At 36.8% G+C, this 27655-nt stretch overlaps 2 protein-coding genes across 2 annotated transcripts; one reads left to right on the top strand and one right to left on the bottom strand.

The window, feature by feature from the left end:
- The first annotated feature begins 67 nt into the window (after positions 1–67).
- Positions 68–4700, top strand: MTR4 (RNA helicase, ATP-dependent, SK12/DOB1 protein). Its single transcript, XM_078995929.1, has 12 exons — positions 68–516; positions 633–1391; positions 1468–1572; positions 1673–1783; positions 2029–2279; positions 2372–2495; positions 2570–2852; positions 3013–3167; positions 3324–3473; positions 3559–3791; positions 3897–4161; positions 4253–4700. The coding sequence occupies exons 1-12, from the start codon at positions 223–225 to the stop codon at positions 4529–4531; spliced, it is 3009 nt and encodes a 1002-aa protein (XP_078852055.1). The 5' UTR covers positions 68–222; the 3' UTR covers positions 4532–4700.
- Positions 4701–6003: 1303 nt separating this feature from the next.
- Positions 6004–10961, bottom strand: MAD1 (mitotic checkpoint family protein). The gene is made up of 15 exons (XM_078995927.1): positions 10577–10961; positions 9970–10069; positions 9597–9757; positions 8907–9104; positions 8728–8820; positions 8480–8596; positions 8058–8305; positions 7797–7968; positions 7401–7709; positions 7151–7313; positions 6967–7057; positions 6790–6859; positions 6512–6640; positions 6391–6429; positions 6004–6235 (listed from the first exon to the last, which is right to left on the bottom strand). Exons 1-15 carry the CDS (start codon positions 10742–10744, stop codon positions 6146–6148), a joined length of 2148 nt encoding a protein of 715 aa, XP_078852053.1. The 5' UTR covers positions 10745–10961; the 3' UTR covers positions 6004–6145.
- Positions 10962–27655: the final 16694 nt, after the last annotated feature.

Genomic DNA, 27655 nt, shown 5'->3' with positions numbered 1-27655 from the left:
AATGTGTAATTTACCCATTCTTTATTTGGAAACCATGGTTTATCAGGTTCGCACGAGTAGCCTTTTAACATAAACCTTCGCCGCCTTTTTTCCGTTTAGGCTGATTTTGAAGCACATAGGGTTTCTGGTTTGTCCGCAATTGGGACTCCAATAAACCCTTAAATTTTATTGCTTGAGATTCCTTTGTACCATAACATCGTAGGGCTTGTTCGTAATCCATCAATGGGATCGGTGAAGAGGAAGTCGTTAGAAGAAGGCCCTTCAGCTTCTACACCTCCGCCGCACAAACAACAGAAAGACAGCAAGAACAATGATAACAGATTAATGGGAACAAACAATGAGGCGGAGGCCGGGGTGGCGTGTGTTCATGATTGTTCATACCCGGAGAACTACGTTGCTGCTCCTCGGCGGTCAAATACCGAGGAAGACTCAAAGCCCGCTAAGGAATTTCCTTTTACACTCGACCCTTTTCAGGCGGAGGCAATTAATTGTCTGAATGCCGGAGAATCCGTTATGGTAACAAATTTTATTTTATGAAGAGCAATTTGCCGCTTGGTTTTAAAAATTCTTTATTCATAGTCATACAATTCATATACATGGAAGTTGCTTTTACTAAATCATCAAATTTACAGGTATCAGCACATACATCAGCAGGGAAAACTGTTGTGGCATCATATGCTATTGCAATGTCACTGAAGAATAAGCAACGAGTAATATACACTTCTCCTATAAAGGCACTGAGTAACCAAAAGTACAGAGAGTTCAAAGAAGAGTTTTCTGATGTGGGTTTAATGACTGGAGATGTTACTATTGAACCCAATGCTTCTTGCTTGGTGATGACCACAGAAATCTGGCGTAGTATGCAGTACAAAGGATCAGAACTCACAAGGGAGGTGGCATGGATCATTTTTGATGAGGTACACTATATGCGTGATAGAGAAAGAGGGGTAGTTTGGGAAGAGAGCATTGTTATGGCCCCCAAAAATGCTCGTTTTGTGTTCCTTTCTGCTACAGTTCCAAATGCTAAAGAATTTGCTGATTGGGTTGCAAAGGTTCATCAGCAACCATGTCATATTGTTTATACAGATTATAGGCCAACACCTCTTCAACATTACCTTTTTCCTACTGGTGGTGATGGTTTGTATTTAGTGGTGGATGAAAAGGGAAAGTTTCGTGAAGATAGTTTCCAAAAAGCTTTAAATGCTCTTGTTCCTGCCAATGATGGTGACAAGAAGAAAGATTATGGGAAGAAGCAGAAAGGACTGGTTAATGGTAGAGGTGGTGAAGATAGTGATATATTTAAAATGGTGAAGATGATTATTCAACGCCAATATGATCCTGTTATAATCTTTAGTTTCAGCAAAAGGGAATGTGAATTTCTTGCAATGCAGGTAGGTTTCTTTTTAGCACTTGTGGTTATTTTATTGATTAAAATCACAATTACTAGTAATCTTGAACATCTTGTAGATGGCTAAAATGGACTTGAATGAGGATGATGAGAAAGTGAACATTGAGACCATCTTTTGGAGTGCTATGGACATGCTATCAGATGATGACAAAAAGCTACCCCAGGCAAGATTATCTTACCTATCTGTTTACTTCTATTTAAACAATGACATGTTTCCATTACCCTAAGTTGCAAAACCCTTTCTCATATTTTTTGGTTAGCCAGGTGTCAAATATGCTTCCCCTCTTGAAGCGTGGGATTGGTGTGCATCATTCTGGCTTACTCCCCATACTGAAGGAAGTCATTGAAATACTATTTCAAGAAGGTCTAATTAAGGTTGGAATGAGATAATACTTCATTAATCTTTGTGATCCCTTCATTTTGGTTTGAGTGGTTATAACTTATAACTGGTTTCCATCTCAATGAATCTTGATTAACACTGTATTATGTTCTTTTTCCCACACAATTCTGCTTTTGTTCCATTATACTGAAGTTTATCTTTAACTAAGACTAGAGTAGTGTTTGTTTTAGCATATCCTTGAAGTTTCATCGGTTTCTAACATTGAAACATGTTGTATCAGTGTTTGTTTGCCACAGAGACATTCAGCATAGGTCTCAACATGCCTGCAAAAACAGTTGTCTTCTCAAATGTTCGGAAGTTTGATGGAGATAAATTCAGATGGCTATCAAGTGGTGAATACATACAGATGAGTGGTCGTGCAGGGCGTAGAGGAATAGATGATCGTGGTGTCTGCATTCTTATGCTTGATGAAAAATTAGAACCTTCAACTGCTAAAATGATGGTTAAAGGAAGTGCTGATTGTTTAAACAGGTTTGCATTTCCTACCATTGCCCCTTTCAAAAAATGTTCAATTTTATGTTTACCCCTTAATGATAATAATTGATGTGGTTGCCATTTACCAGTGCTTTTCATTTAAGCTACAATATGCTTTTGAATCAACTGAGATGTGAAGATGGTAATCCAGAAAATTTGCTTAGGAATTCATTCTATCAGTTCCAAGCTGATCGAGCCATCCCTGATCTTGAGGTTGGTTATCTTTTATTTTATATATAAATTTGCATATCAGGTTTTACTTATTTATTTGTTTATTTTGTTTGTAGAGACAAATGAAGCTTTTACAGGAGGAAAGGGACTCGATTCACATTGAAGAGGAGGATAGCTTAGAAAATTATTACTCTCTGCTACAGCAGTATAGAAGCTTAAAGAATGATGTTCGTGATATTGTCTTTTCTCCTAGATATTGTTTGCCATTTTTGCAGCCTGGCAGGCTTGTTTGTGTTCGTTGTGGGAATAATGACGAAAATGCCCTTCCTTTGTCAACCGAGGATAATGTAACATGGGGTGTAATTGTCAACTTTCAAAGAGTTAAGGGTCTTTCAGAAGGTGAGATATTAGTTTTCTACGAGGATTTTTTTTATAAAATTAGTTGCTTGAATAGCAAATGACTTATATATATATATATATATATATATATATATATATATATATATATATATATATATATATATATATATATATATATATATATATATATGTGATTCAGATGATGCAAATAAAAGCCCTGAAGATGCAAACTATTCAGTGGATATACTTACAAGATGTGCAGTTTCTAAGGATGAACTTTCAAAGAAAACAATCAAGATTGTTCCATTAAAATCCCCCGGGGAACCTGTTGTTGTTTCTGTTCTTGTTTCTCAGGTAAGATTATAACTTGTTATAGATCTATGTGTGCAAAAGGCATAAATACCCTCCTCATCCTCATTTTCGAAAATGGCCCTAGAGAGCTTTAAAAATGCACAATTTCTTGTTTTACCTAATGTATAAGCATCTGATTTTTGATTTTTCTATGAACAGATAGATAACTTGAGCAGTGTTCGTCTTATAATAGCTAAGGATCTTTTGCCATTAGAAAATCGGGAAAACACCTTGAAAAAGGTATCCGAAGTTCTCTCCAGATTTTCCAAACAAGGAATGCCACTCTTGGACCCTGAAGAAGACATGAAGGTTTGATTTTTGGAATTAATTTTGCATCCTTTAGTTCCCATTAATGGTCATGTTGTCATTTTTTATGTATGCTATTATCCAACAGGTCCAAAGTGGGTCATATAGGAAGGCTGTTCGCAGGATTGAGGCTTTAGAAAACCTGTTTGATAAACATGAAGTTTCAAAGTCTCCACTTATTGAGCAAAAACTCAAAGTGTTGCACAAAAAGAAAGAAATTACTGCTCAAATTAAAACAATCAAGAAGTCAATGCGTTCTTCATCTGCACTTGCCTTCAAAGATGAGCTCAAAGCAAGGAAAAGGGTTCTTCGGAGACTTGGGTAAAACATTTATTATGTTAAGGGTCGAATTCACATTTATTATTGCATTCTACTTTGACTTGTATGAATTAACAATGTTTTTTTTTTGGTTTGAATTTTTTTCAGATATGTGACTAGGGAGGATGTTGTGGAGTTGAAGGGGAAAGTTGCTTGTGAGATTAGCAGTGCTGATGAACTGGTGTTAACAGAGCTTATGTTTAATGGGGTTTTCAAAGACATAAAGATAGAGGAAATGGTGTCTCTTTTATCATGTTTTGTGTGGCAAGAGAAGCTTCAGGATGCTCAAAAGCCCAGGGAAGAACTGGACATGCTTTTCACACAGTTGCAAGATACTGCACGCAGAGTTGCAAAAGTGCAGCTAGAGTGCAAGGTTACATTCTTATGATTTCATAATTTTAAAAAAAAAAAAAAAAATAGCAAAGTAGTAGTTTGTTAGCCTTATATGAATAATGATTTGACAGGTTGAAATTGATGTGGAGAGTTTTGTAAATTCATTCCGGCCTGATATCATGGAGGCTGTTTATTCATGGGCAAAAGGGTCAAAGTTCTACGAGATCATGGAAATCACACAGGTGTTTGAAGGGAGCTTGATCAGAGGGATCAGGAGACTGGAAGAAATACTTCAGCAGTTGATACTTGCAGCAAAATCCATTGGGGAAGTTGAACTTGAAGCCAAGTTTGAGGATGCAGTTTCACAGATCAAGAGGGATATTGTGTTTGCAGCTTCTCTATACTTGTAGATGACAAACATATGGGTTAAAATTGTCACAGAATTTAATGGCATTCTTTTTCTTGTAAGGTAATATTTTTTTCAAGTCCCCATACCATATACGAATACGATACCTAGAGGGCGAGTAGACTGTAATGATACAGACATTCTCTAATGTATTATTACTATTCATTGGTCTACTGTTTTCTTTGCGTTTTTTGTATTAATGTTACTGATTGGGGATAGTTAACCCATGAGCTCAATTGATACACCAAAAGGGAGGGTGAACTATGATTTCTGGTAGTCGTTATCACCAATATTGTCAAATTTAGGGGCGGAGAGAGGTGGAGGAGACACTATGGTCTTCATCCACCCAAACCTTAAACCACCATTTTTTTGAACCCACTTCATTAAATTTTCATGAGTGCTGAACATCTGATGAATAAAAATATATAGTTGGTCAGTTTGAAAATTATCTAACAAAAATATAACATATAACAACCTATGAATATACTAAAACTAGCCGGTAAAAATACATATTTGGTGGGTTTGAAAATTCGTCATATGTTTCACTTGTTATAGAGATATGGATGCAAACAGAGATATGAGAATCTAGGTTTCTAAATATATGAATATGCGCATATGTGATTTGAAAATATGAATATGTGCGTCTATGATTTGATATTCTTTAATTATTTGAAAGTATAAATATATCTTTGATTGGAAAGTATGAATCACAGAGTGATATAACGTGATAAAGTAAAATTCTTCATATCGTTTAATTATTTGAAAGTATGAATATTATATTTGTCTTGTGATTTGAAAGTATGAATCTAGGTTCACACAAATGGTCCTTGGAGTTATGGAAAATGTACCGTAAAATGAATATCTGTTATTAAAATAAAAATTTCGGTTTAATTATTTTGTAAGTAATATACAAAAATAGTCCCTAGATTCATGAAAAGTGTAATGTAAAATATATATCAACTATTAAAGTAAAGATACTTCTTTTGTAAGTAATTTAAACAAAAAGAGAAAAAGAGGGAAAAAACAACAAAAAAAAGAGAAAAGAAGAAAAAAAAAACAAAATAATTAAATAAAAAAATATTTATATCAAAATAAGAGATACATTTACCAACATACTTGTAATATGCATTTTTACCGTTTTTGTACTTAAAAAAAAAATAGTGATCGATCGAATCATGCGCATTTAACATGGTTAGTTATCGGATTTTTTTATTTGTTATCTGAATCTAATTATTTGATCTAAAATGAATGTTTTAGAATATTTCATGATGAGACGAGGGAAAAGATGTAGAAGATCTCTATAAACTCTTAAGCCTTGGAAGAACACAAGCTATATTAAACATAATTTCTCCAACTCATTTAAGCCTTTAAGCCTTGGAAGAACACACACACACACACATACTATATATATATATATATATATATATATATATATATATATATATATATATATATATATATATATATATATATATATAAAACAAACAGCAGACGTTTCTAACACCATTGCCCCAAATTGGCAAAACATAGTTCAATTTGTGGTACAAAATGATAGTGTATCTATCTGTATGCAAAGCAAAGCAAAGCAACAAGAGGAGTTGCTTTCTATCTCTCATTCTCATGAAAGTGTGCGCTTATTGAAAGACTCAATCGTCAAATTGGCAGTGAATGCTGGAATCGAGTTCATCTTCCCAATGAAAATCTCCACCTGCAATATCCATCGCAAAACTGTTTACTCATTTTCATAACTTGCAATTTTTTATCTCATTAACATAAAAAAAGAAAAAGCAGGATGTTTGTTTAAGCTCAAAAAGCAACAACAGTTCCTTATTACTTATTAGAATAGAGGTGGTTAGTACAAACCTGCTTGGATATGTCACGCTGCTGTGTGTAGTTATTTCCCTGAAAACGAAATCTGCTTTGTAAGCCTCATGAATGCATTTTTTTTTTTATATTCTTTGAATGAATAAATATATCGTCTTACAAGAATTTTTGTGTTCCCCGATTCATATTCGAATTGAAGTTTTTCATCTTCACTTTGAGCATATATTGAGTGAAGGGTAAATCTTGTAACAGGGATCCCATCCGATCGCTGGTGATCATCCATCACAATCTGTAGATATCAAGAAAAACGATAACAATTTACTGAAATATCAATATATATATATATATATATATATATATATATATATATATATATATATTGATGAAAAGTGAAAACAAATGTGAAAATATGAATTTCCTCATGTAACGTAATGTTACCTTGTAACCAAATAATTCACAGCATGCCCTTCGAAAAACCGAGATTCTATCTGCAAAAACCGTCTTATACCTGTGTATAATATAGCCAGCATCTTTAATTCAAATATGATTAAAGAATCAAAACACTTGTAAAACTAAATAACATAAAGGTTGCTATTTCTTAAACATATCACTTACCTTTCCTCACGTTTCTCAAGGGTAGCAATTTGCTCTTTTAACTGCACTGTTTTCCCAGAAATATACGAGTCTACCAATGTCCCAGCATCAGCTGAACAACACAACACAAAACAACATAAATATTCAATAACTGTCATCAGACAAAATAAACACACAGACAGTTTTTGGCAAGAAAAGAATATACCTGACTGCTTTTTCAACTCCTCAACAGCTTGTAACTTGTCTTTTGTCTTCTGTAATTCATTTTGCAAAGCCTCTATTGTCTGTTTTGCCTCGCTGTCAACTGCCAGGCTGTTCACCATACGCAGTACTTTTGTACTTGCAGATGAAAAATCACCATGCCCCACCTGTTGATAAATTAAAAAAGAAAATCTATAACAAAAAAGTTTTAAGATAACACACAAAAAAAAAAAAAACATTGAAGAAATTTGAACCTTTGATTCTAATATAGCTATCTCTGAGCGGAGTCGATCATCCTCCCTCTCCAACGACTTTATTCTTCTTAATTCATTATTCAGCCTCTCATTCAGCAGCTTTATTTCATTATGCTGACGGGCATTTACGTCTTTTTGCTCAAGTATAGAGCTCTCCAGTTTCTTTATATAATCTTCTTTAATGGCAAGAGACGATTCAAGTGTTCCATCAGTCATTACACTTGCAGCCCCTGCTTCAGCATTCTTTTGCTGCTTCAGTTGATCTACAACACTTTTCAAACGATCCCTCTCCTCACTAACTGAAGAAAGCTGCAAAAATACTTCTTTTCTTATTAAAAAAAAGAGAATCAAAATGAAATAAAATGTTTGGAGTTTCAAAATTTTGAAAAAACCTACAAGCAACTCATTTCTTTTGAGCTCCAATTTCAAAAGTTCAACCTTCTCTTTGGTCAATGCAGACTCTGTTTCAGCAGTCTGTCTACCATTCTCAGCAACATCAAAAGCAACCTCTACTTGTTTCAAACGTGCACTCACCTCTCCCATCTTCATCATGCTCTCAATAACATCTCTGTAATGCAAAACCAAAAAGGTCAATTTGGTAAATAAGTCACCCCAAAGATATTTATCAACTTGTGAAAAAAGTTAATTGGTGCCAACTTTTGCAATGCTGCAAACTTTGGAGGTATGTCAGCAGCACATGTCACACCAGGAATCTCCTTCATCATTGATTCCCAACATGACAATTCATCCTGCAATTTCTTTGCATTTAATTGTGCTTCTGATAATTCTGAAATCCCTAACTCTGCCCTCTCTCTCCTGCTCTTTTCTTCAAGCAATTTCTCCCTCAATAACTCAATGTCCTCATGAGAGGATTTCCATTTCCTAGCTTCACGGACTTCTGATTCCTGATCACAAATATAAATATACAAAACAATGATTATTGTTTCTGCTTTAACTTTAAAACCAGTGGATAAACTGATGTTAGAGAATTTGGGTTTTTTTTATTTAAATATTGATGTTGCCCTTGTGACCCTTTACTCAAAATTAAATTACTTGAAATGTTGAAGGATAAAGCATACATAATTTCTGAGCTCTTCTCTCAAATGCTTCACCAAGATACTGTCATCTGAGGAAGGAGCTTCTTGATATGTTAAAGTGGAAAGTTTTTTCTCTACTTCATTCTTCTCATGCAGGCACTGGGGATAAGAACATAACACCAAATATAGACAACAAGCCAGTTTCAAATTTCAATGATATTTCTATATGAGTTATAAATGCTACATTACAAATTCAGAAGAAAGTTACAAATTCAGAAGAAAGTTATAACCTCATTAAGTTGACTTTGAAGGTTTTCAAGTTGTTCCTTCAGGAGAGTTGCTTCTTTCTCAAAGTTAATAGCTCTGCATTCCATTTTCTCAAGCTAAGTACAGAATAGCAGTAATTAGTTCCATATCATGCAAGAACAAATATTTTTGTGGTCATAATTAACGAATTAAGACTACTCACATCTGCACTAATTCTAGAAATTGAAAGTTTTGATTCCTGTTTAAGCTGTGTAAGATCCTTCTGAAGACGAACTTTTTCCCTCTCTGTGCTTTCAGAGACTTGGCTCAATTTCCCCTCTAAAAGACTTGCTTTTTCTTCAGCTGAGGATAACAAAGATTCTGCTTTTTTGCGAAGATCCATCTCTTTCCTGAATTTGACCTAAAAGAAGAGAATCAGAGAAATATCAAGATTGCAGACTATAAAAAAACATCAACTAATAACTAGATAGTCCAAGGGACTGTTTTTTTTTAAACTTAATGGGCTTAATGGAATAAGCACTTAATCTGGAAGGCTATATGGATAGAGTGATTTAATGGGTTAAGTCAAAAAAACCTAGCTTAATGTATTAGAACACTTATCCTTTTACCTATTTGCACTTCTTTTTTACTCAAAAACTCCTTTCCCAATAAAATTGATGAGTATGGTTAAGTTTGTTTTTTGGAATGTAAGGGCAAAATGGGAATTTAGTCTCATTCAGATGGTTTATTTAGTCTGGAAAAGAAAAAGACCTCATGTACACAAGACTTTATCCATACAAACATCATTACCCATACAAAACTTCATGAGAAAAAAAGGTACACCCCTTATTCAAGGAACTAAAACTTGAATGAAGAATAAACATATTGAAATAGTTATGGTTTAATATTAAACCTCAAGTTCACTATGGATATGGATTTGCTTCCTTAGTCGTTCTTGAGATTCATTTATCTCTTTCAAAAGCTGATCTTGCAGAGCCTCTTCACGCCCTCTTGCAGCAGCTAGTTCTTGTTCTGCATATAGAATCTGATCGCGAAATTTCATCCTTTCAGCTTCTGCAGCAAGTGAAAGTCACTCTTAAACTAAGGCTATAAATGTAAATTCTCAAAGACATGGTAATGAAAAGTGGTGGGCTAAAAGTGATATAGTTAAAATAAACAAGAGCGACCACTACGATACAATAAAGAATGCTGCATATGCAAAAAGCAATGAATCAAGGAAATGTAGGTAGGTATTCAACACCACTAGAATTGAGTTTATTACTCACCAGATTTGCATAAGTCATCATTCATTGCCTCAAGTTTGGATTGATAGTTTTGTGATTGCTTCTCTGCACTACTTAAAGCATCTAAGAAATCTGCTTTGACCTGTAATGGCAACAGGTGTTGCACCCAACAGATGAAAAGCAGAAAATTAGCAATTAGCAGTTACAAGTAAAACCTGAGCAAAAGTTAAAAAGAGTTGTGACAATCTATTGCTCCCTCCGTTAAAGCAATTTCACCTTTAGGTGCGACACAAATTTGATCTCTACTTTTAAGTTCAAATTTCCTTCAACTTTTCACAAACATTTAACGAAAAAATACAAAATCTATAAGAAGTATCAAAGTATTTATACTATGCCACGTATAGAGGTACGTACATCAAAAAGAGCCAAATCCCTGGGAACGTGACTACGCTGGTCCTAGGGCATTAGTAAAAATCTAAACAAAAAACGCACACTTCCTTTGAATTTGAAAAGTACTACGTCCGACCCAAGCTATCTCTCTGTCTCTCGATTTTGGGTAACGAGAATAACACATAAAATCGAATCAATGCATCGCAAACTGATAAATGAGCTTTACGGGTCGGTAGTAAAGTAATAGAAAAAGTACTACCATTTGCCGACACTGGTAAGTGCACATCATCTGATCGGAATGTTGGTGTGAGGGTTCCGGCACCGGCAAGTCCTCGAATATCACCAAATGGCCATCAGAGTTAGGGCTCTCCGAATTGCCGGTCGTTTCAGGCTTTCGTTTCTTAGGTAAAGGCGTTCTTACGATCATCTTTGTCTCCGGTTATGAATCCCAAATTCAAAAGATTGGAAGGGGAATCAATTGGACTATGGATGTATGATTAGGGGAAGAGGTTAATTTGAAATGAAAGGCGCCATGTTCCTGCTGCGTTTGTGTTTGTGTTCTGTTGTATTCGGATCAGCGATTCAGGGTATAATTTGCCGGGCTTGTACTGAGGGTCAGCCCAAATGACATAAAATGAAAAGATCAAGACAAAATTGCAAGAATAAGAATTATAGTATATCAAAACTAGAATGTTTGGTTCAAAATGGATTTGCATCCTAAAAGTTTGATTTTCTTGTGAGTTTGATCTAAAAAATTTGAAACTTTTTAAAATGATATATTTGCCCTTGATATTTTCCATTTTTCAATTTTTTTATTACATGAATCAAAAAAGAAAAAGAAAAAAGAAAACATATATATCTCTCACTCACACACATACACACTCTTTCTCTCTCTCTCTCTTTTCTCTCTCTCTCTCTCTCTCTCTCTCTCTCTCTCTCCCTATTGGAACTGTTCACCACTTCCTTTTTTAAACACCACTTCCTTTTTTAAACACCACCTACAACTATCATCACCATCCCTCGCCGCCACCACTACCACCACCACCGGATGTCACCACTATAAAAGAATCAAAAATCAAAAATCGTTTTTGTTTGTTGTTTCAAATTCTTGCAAAAGAAAAGTTGATTCGATCGAAATCATCAAATATTTAGCATTCATAACCAAAATGTAATTCAAAACTCAAAAACACCTATCTATCTATGAATGTTCAGCAATTTTTAAGTACATAAAACATTCAAAACCAGATGAAAGAACCTTGTATTTTGGGGGTCTCCTTGTTTGGCTAATCTGGTAACAAATAATAGAGATAAACTGAGACCCACCTGCAAATCTATCTTTAAATAAATCGAGTAAATCGAGACCCACCATTATACAGATTCAGACAACAATTTCATGGCCTAAAAACGATTCCAATAGATACAAGTATGTAAAATGGTCTCCTCATTTCCCTTCTCTCTCTTCTTTTGAAACCTACAAATCGATCGGAACAAAATTCCGATAAAAATTTTCATCCCCACCGTCGGAGCCATAACATCGCAACCAACCACCTCCTTCAACCTACGATCCAAGCCCCTGCTTCCGGTGACATGATCCAAAACATCACCGGTCACCCACATCTTCTTGATGGTCGCCGACAGCTACTCTTCCACCACTGTTACCACTGGACAAACCCCACCCGATAGTCGTAACTCAACCACCAGCAGCTGTCTACGGCTAGCAACCGCCGACCCCAACAAAACACCTCCGAGATGTCACTTCCCCCATAAAGCACCTCCAACGAAACATCATCGACAACGATCACAGCCTCCCCTGTTCTCTCGATCCGTCTCCCTTAGTCAACCACATCTTTTCGCAGGTCGAGGAACGCTTTTCCTTCGCCACAACATCCCTCTGGCAACAACAGCTTCAACGACGACAACCACCATCACAGTCGGACGGACCCTAGTCGATGGTTCGATCCCCTTCTCCACTTGATAAATCTCCAAGAGGAACCAAACAAGAAAAAAAAGAAACTCAATCACCGAGAGCTCCAAGACCAGTATTTATGTGTTTCTTTTTTTGCATTTTCTTGAAACAAAGTATGATGCAGTCAAGAATAGTTGGAAGCACAGAAAGGGAGTTGGATGGTGTAAGGTTGTATTTCTTTTCTTTTTTGTTTAGTTATTAATCAGAAAATATTAAAATTAATAAAAAGAAAAGGGAAAACAAAATAGAGAGGGCAAATAGGTCATTTTACACACTTCCAATTATTAAACGGACCAAACTCGCAAGAAAATCAAACTTTTGGACCATCCTTGCGAGCCAAACCCATTTTGGACCAAACATGCTAGTTTTGACATACCATACGGACCATTCTTGCATTTTTGTCAAATAAAATAAAATTAAATTACTTTTTTTTATACAAAATTGCAAGAATTGTCCCTGTGGTATGTCGAAAATTGTCACTTTGGGCCAAACAGGTTTGAACTAGCATCAATGGTCCAAAAAATTTCATTTTGTTGCGAGTTTGGTCCATTTTGGTTTTAAATGATGATTTTGCCCTTTATTTTTTGTTTTTTCAATTTTTTTTTGTTACAAAAATCAAAAAAGGGAAAAAAAATGCTCTCTCTCTCTCTCTCTCTCTCTCTCTCTCTCTCCAACCTCTTCCCCTTCTACCACCTCCATCGCATGAGTTCAAACAGCAACCAAATTTTCCGGCAAACACCAACAGCAGCCGGATTTTCCGGTAACCACCAACACCGGTCGGATTTTCCGGCAACCATCACCAACCATCGTCATCGATTCAACACCACCACCAACATTGATATTTTGGCAAAATCCATCACCACAACAAATTTGAAAAGCTAGGGAGGACGATAGATCCATAGATCCAGATCCGGTGTCGCTACAAACCTAAGACATATGGGTTCGATTTGACACACCCACAAACTCGAAAAAAGACCAACGATATTAAACACACACACACATACACAAACGTCACAATAGATCTGAAAATCTAGGGAGAGGAAGTCGTTGTCGCCATCATCAAACCTCCGTAAAGAGAAAGAGTTTCACCAGTTTCACCGGCTTCACCTTCGTCTCCTTCGTCAATCACATCTGGAGTGTATGTAGATCTGACAAATGGGGAGACCTGTTAAGAACGAACTTAGAAAGAGGGACAGACTGAGTCGGGTTTGTTATCGTGTTCTTTCATGTAGGTATTGTAGAGTTGAAGTCGTCATCGGAGCAGTGGAGATAGAGGACAACACATCTGAAAACCCTAGCCGCCGAGAAACCCTTACTTCGAATCTCAATCTCCTTTCTCTCTTCGCCGACTGTCGTGGTTTAAAGGGAGGGCAGCAACGATCGAAGCGGGTGTTTGGGTGGTGCTACCTGACCAGAAGGAGACGGAGGGGGGGTCTAGGTCGGTGGCAACGGCCGTTGTCTTCTTCTTTGGCCGGTGGTAATCAAGAAACAAGAGAGAGAGAGAGAGAGAGAGTGTGTGTGTGTGTGAGAGAGAGAGAAAGAAAGAATGTGTGTGTGTGAGTGAGAGAGATGGTAATTCTTTTTTATTTCTGTAATAAAAAAATGAAAAAAAAAATACAAAGGGCAAAATCATCATTTTAGAAAAAATTAAACCAAAATGGACCAAACTTGCAATAAAATGGAAACGTTTAAACCATTGGTGCTAGTCAAAACCTGTTTGACCCAAACTGACAATTTTCGACATACCACAGGGACTATTCTTGCAATTTTGTCTTTTTTTTTTTTAACGCAAACTAAGCTATTTTTCTTGAATATCGTCGAGTTTGGTCGTACGAGGAATTTATTGTAAAGATGGGCTTTGATTTTGAAATTCATTGGACACGTCTTCTATGCTACCAATAGCGCGCTATATTGGTGCTATAGTGGCGCTATAGCGTTTTGCGGTGTTACTGAACCGCTATTTTGAAATAGCGTTTACAAATAGTGGCGACGTTATTAGCGGCACTATTGACCGCCATTTACCGCGAAACTCATCAGCGCTATAGCGACGCTATACCCGCTTTTACAATTTCGTACATATTGGACTACTTTGACAAATAAAAAAATGATTGTGTGTTATTTCAATATTAAATCTTTATTTTTTTAACTGGTCCACTCCACTTTTTGTATTAATAAGTCCAAATAATAAATATAATTAATTACAAACTACAAATCAACAAATAACAACTTCCCTTTCTCGTCTCTTTCAATACTTAGAAACACAAACGACTTGAGCTGTAATGACATTTTGACACTTTTTAGTTTCCATATAACTATATTAGAATATTATATATAGATTATGTTATGTTTTTATATGATTTTTATGATATTAATTCTATATAGTATTAATAATCTAGTATATAAATTTTGTATAATATATAATATAAATTATACATAATATTAAAAAACCGCTATACCACTGCTATACCACCGCGATAACCGCGATTTCAAATAGCGATATGTGACTGCTATTGAAATTTGGACCGCGATAACTGCTTAGCACGTCTTTATGACTAACGAGGGGTTTGTCTTATTTTTTAACCTTTCGATTAAGATAGTGTCTTCTGATCGTTAAACATTGAAAATGTTTGAGTAGTTTTAATATGATATTTTAATTGGAAGAGGCTCAAAAATTCCTCTTGGTCAATAAGAGATGAGCCCTACTAGGGGTGGTAAATCGGGTCATCGTGTCGTGTTTTTGTTTGACACGACACGACACGACAAAGTTTTATGTAACACGAACACGAACACGACACGACATGATTTCGTGTTTTTTTAACTAACATGAAAACGAACCGATTAAAAAACGACAAAGATGACACGACACGAAAAAGATAGCATAATAAAAAAAAAAGTTCATTTAATTAATATTTAACCATACATAATACAAACACACGAAAAATACGACAAATAAATGCTTAATTGTGACATCCCCAAAATCTTGATCAGAAAAAACCGGTTTCATTTATGCTTTTTAAACGTTTTCAGAGTAAATCCTTTTGATTTTAAAAGAGATGCGGAATTTGTTCCCAAAAACAAAATATGATAAAATAGATTTTATCAAGACATTTCATAAAGAAATATGATTTCATTTCATAATCAAAATCAGGATGTCATGTTCCGATACATACCATAAAGCATAAACGATACATTACAAGTCATTCAACAAATATATACAGATACAGACTTGTAAACAAAACAATTTGATGATTCATCCATCTTATGCCCTTGTGCCACTTCCTGTAATACAAATAAACTGAGTGGGTCAGGCTTGGGGGTCTGGTGAGCATATAGGATTTTCAACCCACAATAAATAATTATATTTAATTCAACATTCAACAATAACCCGATTACCCATTCCCGTTATCCTCACTTTACGTCCCTAAAATGACATTTGTCTCAAGGGATCTAATCTAGGATTTTCATCGGTTCTGACATTACTGCAGAGGGGCTTCCTCAACAATAAGTGTCCTAAAGGAAACCATGTGGGGGATAGAGTACACCAGTGAACACATTGTTCACAACACCTACAGGTTATCAGTCTGCTAGCGTTCCACAGGACTGTCTAGAATAGTTCGTGGTCGTCATCCATACTCTGCTGAATGACTACAATAACACCAACAACAAGGCCTCTCATCAATTTATTTCATTGCGCACCAACTGTCTACCCATGTTCTACCCAACATATTAGTAGATAAAAATATACATGTTTTATACATAATTTAAAAAAAATGTATAGCATGCTCTTTCAATACTCCATCCAAATAGCAAGTAATACGTAAACACATAACAAGAAATTTCAAGGATAGTCATATAAGTCTATGTGTTAGAATGTAATAATAATACCCTCACACAACCCGTATTCTTAAATACATTCAACGATTACTTGTATAATATCGTGTATTTGAAAGGGACTATACACTCACTTTGATAAAAAGATGATCGGGCATCACTACAGCTTGCAAAAGTAGCGTTCCTCCATAGATCTGGAAGATCTTTATAAAAACCGGGCTCCTCGTGGGCAGAGCTTCGGCTCGGGAATCTCACTTCTTGGGATCCTCGGGGCTTCGTAACTTGCTTAAGGGCTCGGGAATGATACCGGGGCTTCGGGATATAATTGACACGTAAAACGATGCAAAACTTAGAGGGAAAGGAAGAAAAATTGCAAGGCGAATGGCTGATCTCGGTTTCTATTTATAGGCTGTTGGGTCTGGGATTACGTTGGGCATAATTTCCAAGTACACTGGGCGTACTAAGTACGCTGGGCGTACGCTTCGGATAAGCTTTGGTATGTGTGTCATGATCTTCAAAAATTCATAACTTTCGCATACGAGCTCCGTTTTCGACGTTCTTTATATTCACGCATAGACAAGATTATGCTCTACAACTTTCATTTAGACTCTGTTGGCTAATTTTGATTTATTTTTATTATATTATGTTTAGTAGGGCGGGACAGGGAAACTCCGTTATAAATTCATAACTTCTTCATCCGACGTCCGTTTTCGTCTGTCCTTTTACCGTTGGACTACTATCGACGAGATATTCTATCCTTGTTTAGATTGTTTTGGCTAAAAACCGCTCGATCTCAAATCGAGTATTCGAGCTGCATACTGCTAAGTCGAAACTTCGAAAAATAATAACTTCCTCATACGAAGTCAGATTTGGGCGTTCTTTTTATGCACGCTCTCGGTTCAACATTATCTACGTATTTCGTGTTGATCACTAAGGCTAAATATCGCTCCTTCATAAATTCACTATTTACGTCACGCTGTGCCATGCCGGTTTTGTCGTGAAACTTCGACAGGTCATAACTTCTTCCTTATAACTCGGATTTCGGCATTCATTATATATCTGGAATCCTTGTTTCAACCGCTACATCTTCATGCAAAGATATCGGGCTTATCTCACACTTTAATTTTGACGTTTAATTCATTAAATTATAATAATTAAGAAAATAAACAAATAATTCACATAATATTCAAATATTTCATCATTAATACTTCAAAAAAAAAAAAGAGTTACAAGGGTTAACCTAGACTACTACATTGATAATAATGCCTAGCCTGGAAACGCGGGCGTTACAATTCCCCCCCCCCCCCTAGGATGATTTCGTCCATAGAATCACACATCAACAAACAAATGCGGATAACGACTCAACATGTCACTCTTCGTTTCCCAGGTGAGATTTGGCCCATTCATATGTTTCCATCGGACAAGCACTAACTCGACCATCTTGCGTCGCAACTTCTTAGTCTTTCGGTCAACGATTGCCTCTGGTTCTTCAATTAACCTCTTGTTTTCATCAATTCTTAACTCCGAAAGTGAAATTATATCGGGAACCTCTCCTGTGAACTTTCTCAAATAACACACGTGAAATGTGTTATGAATCCCATTCAGTTCTTCTGGTAGTTCAAGCTTGTAAGCTTGGTTCCCTATTCTCTGAAGAACTCTAAATGGTCCAATAAACCTTGGACTTAACTTTCCCCTTTTACCAAACCTTATAAGTCCCATCCACGGCGAGACTTTAAGTAAGACCGAATCCCCAACTTCAAAAGTTACCGGTCGTGTTTTCTTGTCAGCATAACTCTTTTGACGATCCTGAGCAGCTAACATTCTTTCCCTGATTATTTTTAAGCTTTTCGGCGGTCTGATGGACTATCTCCGGTCCCATAAACTACTTCTCCCCAGCCTCAAGCCAACAAGATGGCGTACGACACTTCTGTCCGTACAAAGCTTGATAAGGTGCCATCTTTATGCTCGAGTGGAAACTATTATTGTAGGAAATTCTACCAATGGTAAATGTTCATCCCATTTACCTTGGAATTCTAGGGTACATGCTCTTAGCATATCTTTAAGCGTTTCTATCGTTTGTTCGCTCTGACCATCAGTCTGTGGATGGTAAGTTGTGCTCAAACATAACTTGGTACCCATCTCCTCTTGTAGACTTTTCCAAAACCTTGAGGTGAAACGGCTATCACGATCCGACACAATCATTAGCGGAACACTGTGAAGCCTCACAATTTCCTTTACGTAAGAATTCACAAGCTTCTCCATAGACCATTTCTCATTGGCTGCTATGAAATGCGCACTCTTAGTGAATCGATCAACGACCACCCAAATCATGTCGTAACCATTCTTTGTCCTGGGTAGTTTAGTGACAAAATCCATCGTGATGTCCTCCCAATTGCCCATAGGCACATGCAAAGGTTCTAAACTCCCATATGGTTTCTGATGTTGTGCCTTGACTCTCGCACATGTCACACACTTCGCAACATACTTTGTAATGTCGAGCTTCATCGTCGGCCACCAGTAATAGGTTTCAGGTCCCTATACATCTTTGTGCTACCGGGATGAATGGAGTACATGGTTTTGTGAGATTCTTCCATCAGAAGATCTCTTATTCCTCCTGACGTAGGTACCCAAATACGATCTTGGAATACCTTCAGTCCATGACTGTTTGTACCAAACACCAACGTTTTGCCCAAACGTTCATCCTTTTGGTCATTCTTCTCAGAAGCTTCCTCTTGAGCTTTCTTTATACTCTCCACAATTGTCGAGACAACTTCTATTCTCAACGCTCTTGGCCTTTTTCTTTCAAGATTGACCTTCTGACTGAGAGCATCAGCAACAACATTTGCTTTACCGGGGTGGTAAAGTATCTCACAGTCGTAGTCCTTAAGTAACTCTAGCCAGCGTCGTTGTCTCATATTCAATTCCTTCTGACTAAAGAGATAATGAAGACTCTTATGATCAGTGAACAATTTGCACTTTGTTCCATAGAGGTAATGCCTCCATATTTTTAGAGCAAAAACTACCGCTGCCAACTCCAGATCGTGAGTCGGGTAGTTCTTTTCATGCTCTTTTAGCTGTCGAGATGCATACGCGATCACCGTATCTCTTTGGGTCAAAACACAGCCCAGTCCAACCCCAGACGCATCGCTATAAACAACGAAGTCTTCAACTCTATCGGGTAGAGATGGAATCGGTGCCTCACATAACTTTTTCTTTAGCAACTCGAAAGCTTCTCTGTGTTTATCATTCCAAGCATAAATGGCTCCTTTGTGGGTCAAAGCTGTTAATGGACTAGCGATCGAAGAAAATCCTTGGATAAACCTTCGGTAATATCCAGCTAACCCCAAAAGCTTCGGATCTCTGTGGAATTCTTCGGTTGCTCCCACCTTGTCACAGCTTCAATTTTTGCTGGATCAACCATTATACCTTCTTGGTTGACCACGTGACCCAAGAATTGGACTTCTCTAATCCAAAAATCACATTTAGAGAACTTATCATATAACTTCTCCTTCTTCAAGACTTCTAACACTTCTTGCAAGTGTCTGCCATGCTCTTCTTGGCTTTTTGAATAAATCAGAATGTCATCTATGAACACTATCACATATTTATCAAGGAACAGGTTACAAACTCTGTTCATTAAATCCATGAATGTTGTTGGAGCATTGGTTAGTCCAAATGACATAACCAAGAACTCGTAGTGTCCATATCACGTTCTGAATGCAGTCTTCTCGATATATATCCTGCTCTTTCACCTTTAGCTGATGATATCCTGACCTCAGGTCGATCTTTGAAAAATAACTTGAACCTTGTAGTTGATCGAACATGTCATCAATCCTCGGCAACGGATATCTATTCTTTATTGTTGCCTTGTTCAGCTCTATGTAATTGATGCACATTCTCATACTTCCATCTTTCTTCTTCACGAATAACACCGGAGCTCCCCAGGGTGATGAACTAGGTCTTATGAAACCTTTATCCAATAAATCTTGAAGTTGCATCATCAACTCCTTCATCTCCGTCGGTGGTAGTCGGTAAGGTGCTTTTGCTATTGGCGTCGTTCCGGGTAACAAGTCTATTCTGAACTCCACTTGTCGATCAGAAGGCAATCCAGGAAGATCTTTGGGAAATACTTCCGAATAATCACACACGACAGGAATGCTCTGCATCTCCTTTTTCTCCTTCTTTGCATCAATCACAAATGCCAAGTATGATGTACATCCTTTGGCCAAACACTTTCTGGCTTTCATTAGAGAAATGATCCCAGAACTTACTCTGCGCTTGTCCCCATACACCATAAATGACTCTTTCCCTGGCGGGTTTACTTTGACTATCTTCTTTCTGCACAATATCTCGACGTCATTGACGCTAAGCCAATCCATTCCCAACACGATATCGAAACTATTAAGTTCTATAGGCAATAATTCCTCGTGGAACTCATTCCCATTCAATTCAATTAAGATGTTTTTCATACGATGGCTAACATGTACAAACTTGCCACTAGCAACTTCGACTAATAAAGTATTATCTAGTCTATTGATAGGCAAAGCTAGTTTTCTACCAAATTCATGCGAAATAAAGGAGTAGTTGGCCCCAGAATCAAATAAAATTTGGGCAGGCAATTTGTTTACGAGAAAGGTACCTGAAGCGACATCAGCTTCCAGTGTCATCTGGAATGCTCTCGCCTTTGGCTTTGGCGGGATGTTGGGTTTTGCCGCCTCCTTCTTCTTCGGAAAATCTCTTGAGATGTGCCCTTCCTCACGACAACCATAACAAACTTTCTTGGTGAGGGTGCATTCTTTGGCATAATGCCTTGGCTTTCCACATTTGAAGCATGTGGCTTCCCCGCCACATTTCCCATGATGTTTCTTCTTGCATTTGTCGCACCATTTCGCTTCGCCTCCTCCACCTCCTCTCAAACTAGACTTCGAGAATTTACCCTTTTTGCTGGACCCCGAGGGTCCATCGATTTTCCTCTTTTCATCAACCTCTGACCTCTCCAGACCTTTCTTCCTGATATGGGTCTCAATATTTCTAGCAGCCCAGATGGCAGCTTTCAATGTGGTTGCTTGCTTAACCATTGGACCATAGTCTGCTGGTAGTCCGAGGGCAAACTTGTTGACCTTAGAGAGTTTTGTTGGTACTAAATATGGGATAAGCTTCATCTTTTCTGTGAAACTAGCAATGTAGTCAGTAACGCTCAATTTCCCCTTCTTTAAATTCTGAAACTCATTACTGATTTCCAGAAGGTCCTGCTCGGAGCAGTATTGCAGTTTCAGTTGTTCCACAAAGTCTTCCCAAGACATTTTGCATGCTTCTCCCTTGGGTATAGAGTTGGCTAACAGCTTCCACCAACTCAACACACCATATTTTAGCAGAGGGATCGTAAGAGTGGTCTTCTGTCTGTTGCTACAATCGCAACTTTCAAACATTGTCTCCATCTCGGAGATCCAGTCCATAACTTGCACCGACGTCGGGCTTCCGGATAGACATGGTGGTTTGGATGCCATGAAATCCTTGTACTTACACCCACGCCCATCATTTCCTCCATATTAGTTGTTGTGTCTAACCACCGATGGGTCGTCTTGACCAATGATCCCACTAAAGTTTCCTCCTTCAGAATGCCCTCCATTCTCCTCGGGCTCTTTCGCTTGAATTGATGGTTCTTCAGGATTCTGCCTAAGCATACGTCTTGTTTCTTCCATCGTTTGAATCATCATTTGTACACCATCCATTGCTATTGGATTAGGTGCTGCTGCTACTATAGGTACTCGCTCATTCGTTGGTGGTTGATTCCTGTTTTCATCTGTGTTTCCAACTCCGCTTCTTGTTCTCACCATTTTTTTTTATCTATACACCGAATAAGGTGAAATTAGATCCTCTTTTATGAAAAGATTTCAATTCATCCTTATTACTCCAAACGATTACATTCTAGTTCTAATATCGTATACATACGCTTAGAATCCTAAACACATAAACCTTCAGATCCGGTTGGCAACAAACCGTAGACCCGAACAAATAATATCATATATGGCAACATATAACATTTAGCACATAAAATCATTTTAGGCAGCTTCCTAAAATATACTAGTGCTCGTGTCCATAATATCACAGACACTCGTCTCACATTCTTCACTTAGCATTCTAAGTTTAAGTCTAGAAATCCTACAAATTCCTAGTTCGCTTAAACTAATGCTCTGATACCAACTGTGACATCCCCAAAATCTCGGACAGAAAAGATCGGTTTCATTTATGGTTTTTAAACGTTTTCAGAGTAAATCCTTTTGATTTTAAAAGAGATGCAGAATTTGTTCCCAAAAACAAAATATGATAAAATAGATTTTATCAAGACATTTCATAAAGAAATATGATTTCATTTCATAATCAAAATCAGGATGTCATGTTTCGATACAGACCATAAAGCATAAACGATACATTACAAGTCATAATCAAAATCGAAATCCCAGTCATAAACCTTATTAAAACCAGTTTCAAGCCCCTCGTCAAAATAATCATCAACCATTTCCTAAACCTTCAGAAAATCCACCTGCATAACAACCTAACATCATAAATCACTCCTCGGGATCCCAAGGAATTTTGAAATTAGTCAAACCAAAGATGGTTTGTCATAAATGTGGGCTCGGTAACCACTTTGCAAAAGATTGTTTAGCTGAAACCTCTCAAAAACCAGTGTAAAACACTCTGCTTACTATGCTCAAAAAGTTCAAAAACTTACTAAAAGTGAAAAACCTTTTGTCACCACGGTTTCAAGGAATGTTGACAGATATTGGTCATCTGGTGACGAGGATCAAGGAGCATCTATAAAGAATTTGTGTCTTATGGCTAGATAATATGTTGAATGTGATGAAGGTTATTAGCCTTCAGGTTCAGAAGCTGATGAAGATGATGTTGAGCCAAACTACTGCTACATAGAAACCAATGATCCACCTGGCCGAAGCATCATCCAACAGGTAAAATCTATGATTAATGACAATAATTTCGATAAAACTGTTTGTGAGCCATATCTAACTAAAATTCAATCACATGTGACAGTTATCTTTCAGGCCTATGAATCTTCCATATAAGCTAGTGACAAGTTGGATAGTGAGTTGACTAGACTTAGATCATATTTTGAAGACTGCAAGCTTAAGATAGAGTCATTAGAAAGAGAACTTGTAATGTCTAAGGATGAATGTATTATCTTGAAAGACAACTGTGAAATTGCAGTTAGTGAAAGAAACATTTGTGTGGTTGATATTAAACGTTTGAATGAAAAAATTGATGCTTTGCATAACTCATTTTATGTTCTTGAATCAAATGAAAGAATGACTCACAATTTCCATCATCCATAGTCCAAAGCACCCGGTCTCGGAAGCAAGTTCTCAAAACCTATTGTTCGTCCCACGAAGGAACTTCAAAACCTAACATTCATGAGAGATGCTCCAAATCACATATATTCAAAAACCTCTGTCTCACCATTGTCATCCCTTCATGAGACCTCAGACAAATATCAATCACTGATTCCTGAGCTCACACCTATCACTATTAAGTGTCCTGATTCCATGCATTTTCCGCCTCCTATATCATTAGAGTTAAATCAATCTTCGAAACTCGTCATCAACACTAGTAGTACTGGAGTTACTATTCAGAACTTCGGACCTCCAAATAATCGTGTTGTTGAGGAAATCATTACCGAGATAAATGGATATGACTCAGTCCAATTCAATTTGTTTTGGGCATCTTTTCATAGTGAAGTAGAGCTTAAGAGTGATGATGACATCTCATCTTATTCCGATGTTTCCAACTGCAATGTGGTTTCAAAATCAACCCTAATACCACTCAAGCCCCGTTTCAACAATCCTTCCATTGGACAGTCTTCCAAGTCATCATCTGACTCTCAGAAGAAACCTTGGCTAAACAAGAAAGACATTGTTCATCCAAAGCTGAAGCTAGGAAAGCCCTTAAGAGAGAAATTATGTCATGACAAGATTCTAGGTTTCTTGAAAAGTTCAAGAAGAAAGTGTCTTAAAGAGCCAATCCAACAACTAGGAATCACAAATGCTTTATGCCTGTTAAGACTCATAAAATCCCTTCTAAACTTAATAGCTTGATTGTTTAAAATAATTATGTGAAAAATGTTACTGCTGAGACCTCATCAGAGAAAACTGGCTCTCTTCAGACAATTTGTCTTCTATATTTATTGCTAAATATGATGGCACAATTTCAAACCAAAACAATTTCAAAAACCAAATGTGTCTCCGAAAGCAGTAAACAAAGAACAATTTGCTAAGAATACTCTTGTTCAAAAATCATCCAAAAACTCAAAACAAAACTTTGAATGGAAAGTGAAAAAGTATGAAAGCACCACTGTACCGTCTGTGGACACAGTTATTCCTACAACATCTTGGAAAGTTGTTCCTCCAAAGAAAACTATGTCAAAACAACCATTAGTTGAATATGATTTTTGGATAAATGAAAAGAACTTGACATTCTGCTTATTTCCAAAAAAATCTCGGAAAAAGCATTCAAAGATGACAATATTTCAGAAATCACAAACTAAGTCCAAAGCCCATGCCAAAGTGTCTAAACCTAACTCGGAGCCTAAAAACTCCAAAAATCACTGAGTTTGCAAGATTTTTGTAATTCGAAACAAGATACAATATGATATATTAATAGTTCTTGTTCCATACACAAGACTAGGCAAAAAAGACTTTCTACGTGATCTGAAGCTCGTACCAATGATGGTTATGTAACTTATGGCAATAATTTAAGCTCACAAATTCATGGTTATGGCGTCTTGACAAATGGAAATTTCTTTGTCTCCAGTTTGGTGTATGTAGTTGAACTCAAACATAATCTGATCAACGTGTCTCAACTCATTGATGCAAACCGGAGAGTTGAATTCTGCAAAAAGCATAACTATGTTATGACAGACGACCAAAAGAATGTCTTATCAAATCAAATCGTGTCAAAAACATGTATACCTTAGACATCAATGATCATCGAAAAGCCTCAACTTTGTTTTCTTTCAAAGGCCATTGTTGATGTAAGTTGGCTATGGAATCGGAGGTTCGCTAATCTTAATTTTTGATACATGAATGATCTTGTTTCTGGTGAAATGGTCCAAGGTCTAACACTCCTAAAATTCGAAAATGATCATCTATGTGTTGCATCTGAATGTGTGAAGCAATCCAAGAAAGGTCATCCTGTGATAATTGAAAAGTTAATTTCAGATCCATTAGAACTTCTTCACATTGATCTCTATAGACCATCAACTATAGAAAGTTTACATCACAAAAGTACATTGTTGTGATTGTTGATGATTATACAAGGTTCACTTTGGTTTTCTTCCTTAGGTTGAAGTCTAAAACAACCTCAAAAGTCATTAATTTTGTTACAGGAATTAAAGTTCTTGTCAAACTTCCTGTTAATAGAATACAAAGTGACAATGGCTCCAAATTCACAAATGTCACCATTGAGAAATTTCTCTCATACAAAGGCATTGACCATAATTTTTATACTCCCTACCCTCCTCAACAAAACGGTTTGATTGCAAGAATAAACCAAACTCTCATAGAAGCAACTCGATCGATGTTAAAATTTTCAAACCTTCTTCTTTATCTCTAGGTTGAAGCCATCTCGACTGCCTGCTTTACTCAAAATTGAAGCATCATCAATCTTCATCTCAACATGATACCTTCTAAAGCCATGAATGGTCAAAGGCCGAGTATCTCATTCTTACATGTTTTTGGTTGCAGTTGCTTTATAACAAATAACCGAGATCAACTCACCAAGTTTCAACCAAAAGCTGATGAAGCAATCTTTTTGGGGTACTCAACCAAGTCTAAAGCCTACAGAGTTCTGAATCGTCGAACTCATGTACTTGAAGAAAGCTTGATATGACTTTTGATGACAACTTTGTTAGGAATTCAGGACCTAATCATGTTACAACACACATCATGGAGTCTGATGCTCCACCTCCTGGATCTCTAGATCCAATAATTATTCACGAAGTTGATTTCAAAAGCCTATTCAGACCAATGGAGACTACTCTTGATTCGGAATCTCGATCAAGACTATCTTTATCAATTGAAACTCCAATTTGTCAAAATATCTCTGATCCCACCCTTATATCTCCTCCATTTGATTCTGATCCAATTCAACCTTCTCAGGTTGAGGGGGAGAATAGTCATCCATCCCTCGAATCAAATGTTGATGGATTTCAAGATGCAGCAGATCAATCTGTTGAATTCAATCCCACTCCGAACAAAATTGAAGATGATGCATACTTCTTTGATTTTCTGACAGATGATGTCGTTGCAATATCTGGTTTAGAAGTTCAGGGGGTGCATCATCCTCAAATTCAAACTATTACGGGGGAGCAACATAACCCATTATTGATATCGGATCATCCACTACACAAGAGCTTTTGAGATTGCACATATTGATGAAGGATCATCCTCCAAATCAAGTTATTGGAAGTCTCAATGTTGGTGTTCAAACGCTGTCAATTCTTTGCATTTATCTCAAAAGTTGAACCAAAATCCATCAAGCAAGCTTTAGAGAATTTTGATTGGATTATAGCCATGCAAGAAGAGTTAGCAGAATTTGACAGAAATCAAGTGTGGAATCTTATCCCTCCTCTTCAGGATCACCCTATTGTTGGTACACGATGGGTCTTCCGAAGTAAACTTGACGGCGTCGGAGTTATAATCAGGAACAAAGCAAGACTCGTGGCGAAAGGATTTACTCAGATCGAAGGACTCGACTATGACGAGACCTTTTCTCCTACGAGTTTCCTTGAAGCCATTCAAATCTTTCTTTCTTATGATGCTTACAAAGGCTTTAAATTTTACCAAATGGACGTCAAAAGTGATTATATCTACGTTGAAATTGATACCAAAGTATATCGTCAACAACCTCCTGGATTTGTAAATCTTTCTTATCTAAATTATTGTTATAACTTCAAAAAGTTGTTTATGGCCTCTAGAAAGCTTCAGGCACCTGGTACGAGACTCTCACTCATTTTTGAATCATTTCGGTTTTAAAAGAGGAACTCTTGATCCAACACTGTTTCGAAGAACTAATGGGAAGCATTTGATGTTGGTATAAATATATGTTTATGACATCATCTTTTGATCAACCGATTCAACTATGATTATTGATGTTGGTATAAATATATGTTTATAACTTCAAAAAGTTGTTTATGGCCTCTAGAAAGCTTCAGGCACCTGGTACGAGACTCTCACTCATTTTTGAATCATTTCGGTTTTAAAAGAGGAACTCTTGATCCAACACTGTTTCGAAGAACTAATGGGAAGCATTTGATGTTGGTATAAATATATGTTTATGACATCATCTTTTGATCAACCGATTCAACTATGATTATTGATTTTGCAAAGCTAATGGTCATTCGATTCCAAATGAGCATGAATCATGAATTGAGTTTCTTCCTGGTACTGTACGTCAAGCAAACCAAAAGAAGAATATTTATTGATCAAGAAAAATACATTTCCGAACTTCTGAAGAAATATTCAATGGAAA

Source organism: Lactuca saligna, chromosome 5 (assembly GCF_052625555.1).
Source record: "Lactuca saligna cultivar CGN05327 chromosome 5, ASM5262555v1, whole genome shotgun sequence".
NCBI lineage: Eukaryota > Viridiplantae > Streptophyta > Magnoliopsida > Asterales > Asteraceae > Lactuca > Lactuca saligna.
Note: the sequence above shows the minus strand (reverse complement) of the source record. Positions and strands in the feature narration are given on the sequence as shown.